The sequence below is a fragment of the Asterias rubens genome, chromosome 10 (assembly GCF_902459465.1).
Source record: "Asterias rubens chromosome 10, eAstRub1.3, whole genome shotgun sequence".
NCBI classification, from domain to species: Eukaryota; Metazoa; Echinodermata; class Asteroidea; order Forcipulatida; family Asteriidae; genus Asterias; species Asterias rubens.
The window spans coordinates 570,460-577,432 of NC_047071.1; the positions used below are offsets into that span (position 1 = coordinate 570,460).

Genomic DNA, 6,973 nt, shown 5'->3' on the forward strand with positions numbered 1-6,973 from the left:
AGGGTTAAGTCTTGCATTTATGTCAAAAATGGGCTGAAATTTGATAAATCACAAGGGGTTAGCCTTGCATTTATGTCGAAAATGCGCTCAAATTCGAAAAAATTACAAGTGGTAAGCCTTGCATTTATGTCAAAAATGGGCTGAAATTTGATAAAATCACAAGGGTAAGTCTTGCATTTTCGTCGAAAATGGGCTCAAATTTGATAAAATCACAATGGGTTAGCCTTGGACTTTATGTCAAAAATGGGCTGAAATTTGATAAAATCACAAGGGGTTAGCCTTGCATTTATGTCAAAAATGGGCTGACAATTTGATAAATCACAAGGGTTTAGCCTTGCATTTATGTCAAAATGGGCTGAAATTCGATAAAATTACAAGGGGTAAGTCTTGCATTTGTGTTGAAAATGGGCTCAATTCGATAAAATCACAAGTGGTTAGCCTTGCATTTATGTCAAATATGGGTTGAAATTTGATAAAATCACAAGGGGTTAGCCATGCATTTATGTCAAAATGGGCTGAAATTCGATAAAATTACAAGGGGTAAGTCTTGCATTTGTGTCAAAAATGGGCCGAAATTCGATAAAATCACAAGGGGTAAGTCTTGCATTTATGTCAAAAATGGGCTGAAATTTCATAAAATCACAAGGGGTTAGCCTTGCATTTATGTCGAAAATGCGCTCAAATTCGAAAAAATTACAAGTGGTAAGCCTTGCATTTATGTCAAAAATGGGCTGAAATTTGATAAAATCACAAGGGTTAAGTTTTGCATTTATGTCGAAAATGGGCCGAAATTTGATAAAATCACAAGGGGTTAGCCTTGCATTTATGTCGAAAATGGGCTGAAATTTGATAAAATCACAAGGGGTTAGCCTTGCATTTATGTCAAAAATGGGCTGAAATTTGTTAAAATCACAAGGGGTTAGCCTTGCATGAATGTCAAAAATAGGTTGAAATTTGATAAAATCACAAGGGGTTAGCCTTGCATTTATGTCAAAAATGGGCTGAAATTCGATAAAATTACAAGGGGTAAGTCTTGCATTTGTGTTGAAAATGGGCCGAAATTCGATAAAATCACAAGGGGTAAATCTTGCATTTATGTCAAAAATGGGCTGAAATTTGATAAAATCACAAGGGGTTAGCCTTGCATTTATGTCGAAAATGCGCTCAAATTCGAAAAAATTACAAGTGGTAAGCCTTGCATTTATGTCAAAAATGGGCTGAAATTTGATAAAATCACAAGGGGTAAGTCTTGCATTTTTGTCGAAAATGGGCTCAAATTTGATAAAATCACAATGGGTTAGCCTTGCATTTATGTCGAAAATGCGCTCAAATTCGAAAAAATCACAATTTAATAAATTGCATTTATGTCAAAAATGGGCTGAAATTTGATAAAATCACAAGGGGTTAGCCTTGCATTTATGTCGAAAATGGGCTGAAATTTGATAAAATCACAAGGGGTTAGCCTTGCATTTATGTCAAAAATGGGCTGAAATTTGATAAAATCACAAGGGGTTAGCCTTGCATTTATGTCAAAAATGGGCTGAAATTTGATAAAATCACAAGGGGTTAGCCTTGCATGAATGTCTAAAATGGGCTGAAATTCGATAAAATCACAAGGGGTTAGCCTTGCATTTATGTCAAAAATGGGCTGAAATTTGATAAAATCACAAGTGGTTAGCCTTGCATTTATGTCAAAAAATGGGCTGAAATTTGATAAAATCACAAGGGGTTAGTCTTGCATTTATGTCAAAAATGGGCTGAAATTTGATAAAATCACAAGGGGTAAGTCTTGCATTTATGTCAAAAATGGGCTGAAATTTGATAAAATCACAAGTGGTTAGCCTTGCATTTATGTCAAAAAATGGGCTGAAATTTGATAAAATCACAAGGGGTTAGTCTTGCATTTATGTCAAAAATGGGCTGAAATTCGATAAAATCACAAGGGTTTAGCCTTGCATTTATGTCAAAAATGGGCTGAAATTTGATAAAATCACAAGGGGTTAGCCTTGCATATATGTAAAAAATGGGCTGAAATTTGATAAAATCAGAAGGTTAGCCTTGCATTTATGTCAAAAATGGGCTGAAATTTGATAAAATTACAAGGGGTAAGTCTTGCATTTGTGTCGAAAATGGGCTGAAATTTGATAAAATCACAAGGGGTTAGCCTTGCATTTATGTCAAAAATGGGCTGAAATTTGATAAAATTACAAGGGGTAAGTCTTGCATTTGTGTCGAAAATGGGCTGAAATTTGATAAAATCACAAGGGGTTAGCCTTGCATTTATGTCAAAAATGGGCTGAAATTTGATAAAATTACAAGGGGTAAGTCTTGCATTTGTGTCGAAAATGGGCTGAAATTTGATAAAATCACAAGGGGTTAGCCTTGCATTTATGTCAAAAATGGGCTGAAATTTGATAAAATCACAAGGGGTAAGTCTTGCATTTGTGTCGAAAATGGGCTGAAATTTGATAAAATCACAAGGGGTTAGCCTTGCATTTATGTCAAAAATGGGCTGAAATTTCATCAAACTTCAACCTTTGTATCCAATTAACTCTCATGCGATTGGTCAAGTTTAATTATAAGGCACCAATAGAACCAAATGCAGTTTTAGAGCATAAAGTTGCAACTTTGAGATAATCCCCAAACTTGACTTGAACCTGGAACCTACTGAATATTGAACAAGTGCTCTATCAACTGATTAAACCATTCATTTCTTGACTGATTACAAAAAAACAATAGCACTGTTATTTTATAATTTATGTCAAATAATTCTGTTTAGGTTGTACAATAATTAGAATTAAGTCATTTCAAAATTTTGCTGACAACACTTGCTCTAAGGTTAACAACACAATATACAATGAATTTTCATATGATTCAGATTTCTTTTTATTGAAATGACATCATCCAACATAAGTAAGTTGGACAAATTAATGAAATATAAAATATATGATTGGTTTAATTTAAATATAAACTAAGAGACAATATTACAAGTACATATTTTGTTAAATTTATACAGTTTCCATGGTTGTTCGTTTTAAAGTCGGGTTTCGAAAGTGAAAGTAAAATATACCTGTAAAAAAAGTAACATGTGTTTGCAGCAACTCTGGAAGGAAGGTTATTTTATTCAAATGAAACTGCTTTTAATTTGTTCTCATTCATTACCCATAACTGACGGACAAAGCATTTCCAATACCCTGCTTCTGCTTGGGTTTTTGCAGTTATTTAGAAAAATTGGTGCATTTGGTTTGAGCCTTTAAACAGGCTGATGAAGCATAAATTGGAGCAGGAGCCCAAGCCGGAGCCTTAGCCGGAGCAGAAGCCACAGCCAGAGCCCAAGCCATAGCCTTAGCCAGAGCAGGAGCCCAAGCCAGAGCAGGAGCCAAAGCAGGCGCTCAAGCCGGAGCCCAAGCCAGAGCAAAAGCCAAAGCTGGAACAGGAGCCCAAGCTTGAGCGTGAGCCCAAGCTTGAGCAGGAGCCCAAGCTGGAACAGGAGCCCAAGCTTGAGCAGGAGCCCAAGCTGGAACAGGAGCCCAAGCTTGAGCAGGAGCCCAAGCTGGAACAGGAGCCCAAGCTTGAGCAGGAGCCCAAGCTTGAGCAGGAGCCCAAGCTGAGCCCAAGCTTGAGCAGGAGCCCAAGCTTGAGCAGGAGCCCAAGCTTGAGCAGGAGCCCAAGCTGGAACAGGAGCCCAAGCTTGAGCAGGAGCCCAAGAGCTTGAGCAGGAGCCCAAGCTTGTGCAGGAGCCAAAGCAGGAGCACAAGCTTGAGCAGGAGCCCAAGCTTGAACAGGAGCCCAAGCTTGAGCAGGAGCCCAAGCTGGAACAGGAGCCCAAGCCGGAGCAGGAGCCCAAGCTGGAACAGGAGCCCAAGCTGGAACAGGAGCCCAAGCTTGAGCCAGAGCCAAAGCAGGAGCCCAAGGCGGAGACGAAGTTGGCAGACCAGGAGCCGAAGTCGGCTAAAGAGGAGCACAAGCCGGAGCCGAAGTCGGCTAAAGAGGAGCCCAAGCCAGAGCAGGAGCATGTGCCCTTCAAAATATCCACTTGTACCTTTCCCTTTAAGTTTGAAGAGTTTGTACAAGTTTGCATGAGAGGTAGATTACTTATAGATGTTAGGATAAAATGGGGGGGGGGGGGGGGGGTAAAACCATTCCCATTGTTCGTAATGGTTTTTCGATTGTACAAACAATAGAAGTAGTTTCCACATGAAATAAAATATCAGGAATCCATAAATCCCAATATATAAACGTCTTCAATCAAAAAAAGTAGGCAAGTAAAAAATACAAACAGAAATTAAAATAAAACAAAACATTAAAAACACATAGCTTGCCCATAAACAAATTTCTCCTTATTTTAAATTACACATGTTGTTTTCGGAATGGTATGAAACGAAAAGAAATAAGTTAAATGAAATTTAAATACGAGTCTGAAGTATTTGTACACATACATTACAATTGGTCTGCTCAGGACAATAAGGTCAGTGTAGGCCTAGTGCATTAATTTCATCATTTGTTGTTTTCTTTCAACTCAACATTTCAATTCAATATGCTTTCAATTATTTTTGAGCCCTTGGTAAATGGGTTTTATTGATCAAGAATGGTCTTTAGCGAATTTGTTTGGTAAAAATGACCATTCATTTTCCAGGTAAACCATTTATTTGTTGATTTTGAGTTTTTGTTGCTCTTTAAATTTATAAGGTTGTATCATTTAATGAACTTGTGATCATTACGAGAATGAAATTGCAATAACTGACCTCATGGCACTAAGCCGACAAACTATGGTTTATGTCTTACAATTCATTTGTATGCTACATTCACTATATCCTAATTTGTATTAATAATTACCAGGGGGTATAAATGGGTACCAGGGTAAATGGGTATAAATGTACTTAAAAAAACCACTGGAACACCACAGCAGCTCAGGGCAGTATACTCCCAGGGAGCTGAGAAAGATTACAGGAATGTTATTTGCCCGATCACCAGGGCACTAGTGTAAACCGCATTGATAAACTGTTGTAAAATGGGCTATATATGAACTAGTTATTGTTATTATTAAGTAAGGCTGCATCTCAACTCGTGGCTTCAGTAGAAGCTATGGTGAATTCACTGTATAAGGCCCATCATTCAATATTGCACCTGGAGCCAACAACCACATCCTAGCCATAGCTACTAGCTGCAGCCACAACCAATGGCTACAGCTGCAGCTAATGACTAGAACCATTATACAATTGTTGCACGCTGTGACAGGGTCCATGGCGTTTTGTACACCCCTCACCCCTCGAGGGTGTACAAAACCCACAGACCCCAGTCACAGTGTGCAACAATGGTTTTGTTATACCGTTCTGTTGTCATATTCAAACATTATCACAACGGACTATTCATTGTTTAATAAGCAGACGAACGAAAAATAATTCCCTCGAACCCGCGGTTGTTTCGTACACAGCGCTGGAAATCGACCAATGCCAGGAAAGATCAAGGTGATGTACACCGGTGTACATCACTTTCCATGTTACCTGGCCCGTCGAGCCATGTAACATGCGCTTTTTGATGCGCGTCACATGATTGGTTCTCGACCAATCAACTCCAGTTTGTTACCGAGGTATAACAAAGCCTGTTGCTTCATTCAGACAGCCTGATACCATGCCCAATTTTATAAAGTCTGTATTCAGCACAAAAACTTGCTAAGCATAGAAACCTCTTGCCTAGCAAAAATAGGCTACCAGCCAAAATACTGTACATTTACCATTGTTGTGGCAAGTACCCCATTCACTTCTTGCTGAGCAGAATTTGTTTTCTGCCTAAAAGCTTCATGACATTAGGCCCTGATAATTGGGCCATATTGTTTGGTTCCCTGTATGCATTGTATTTTTTCAATGTTTTTTATTGGTCATCTAAATGACATAGCGAAATTAAGTATGACTGTCACGTGAAATCAGTTCATACAAAACACCAACAACACCCCAATCAGAAGGTGTATGCAATCATAAGGTGGTCTCACTACTGAGTGGTATGGAAACTCACTCAGCAACTATTTATTTTGTATAGTTAGTTGTTGCAAAGATAAAAACAGAAAAATTGTGTCAAAAAGAAAACCTGAAATCTGTTTCATATCCAAAACAACCCTTCAATGTATGTTTGGCACCAAACCGCTAAGACTGGTGCTCAATGCTTAGACTATCTCAGTTCTGGATCCATCAAAACCATTGGAAGGGTGTTTTGAAGAACTTACGGGCAATTCGGATCATTAGTTTCCCCCTCACCCTCACAAGAAAAACAATTTGAATGCAAAAATAAATTTAAAACGCAGACTGCAGAAATATTATGAAGTACTTTTTTTAAAAAGCTGCACTTTTTTCAATCGAATGCAACATCATTAAAGTAGAGTGCTTGTATTTACAACTCTACATTTTTATAAACAATTATACAAAAACATCATTATTTAAAATTAAAAGATTATGTTCCAGTTTCATGAGTAATATACTGTTTTCTATTGACCCAATTCACCTGACGTCATCATCAGAATCATCTTGGATGCGCCATTTTGGATGTCAATGTCAACATGTGTTATTCAGAGAAGTGCGAATTTTAGGCGACGCGCTTTTACACGTAAACCTATTGACCACCAACATGGTGAGCGTGGCATCAGTCCCCGCATGTGACGCACGTGCATGGGGTCAACAGAGGTGCTACATATGCAGGATAATTCTTTATTGATTAATAAAGAAAAGGAACAACATTGGTGATTGCGGATTCTATTACCGAATTTTTGAGTTTTTAGTCGCTATTTTCAGGTGACAGTACTAACTAAATTGACCCCTTGCACCAACGCCACACAAGGGTGCTTGTCCGCAACGTTCCCAATTTTTTGTTAAATGACAAAATGAATGGTAAACTGGTAAATGTGTAAACCCAGCGTGCCATTAGCAATACGCTACATACAGGGATAAAATTCTTAGGGAAAAATCTACAAGACCGTAGGACT

The 6,973-nt window shown here is 38.2% G+C and overlaps 1 protein-coding gene across 1 annotated transcript; it reads left to right on the plus strand.

Annotated features, from left to right (window-relative positions):
- Nucleotides 1-2,894: 2,894 nt before the first annotated feature.
- LOC117295534 (protein TsetseEP-like) lies at nucleotides 2,895-4,703 on the plus strand. Its single transcript, XM_033778231.1, has 4 exons — nucleotides 2,895-2,913; nucleotides 3,354-3,617; nucleotides 3,700-4,086; nucleotides 4,690-4,703. Exons 1-4 carry the CDS (start codon nucleotides 2,895-2,897, stop codon nucleotides 4,701-4,703), a joined length of 684 nt encoding a protein of 227 aa, XP_033634122.1.
- Nucleotides 4,704-6,973: the final 2,270 nt, after the last annotated feature.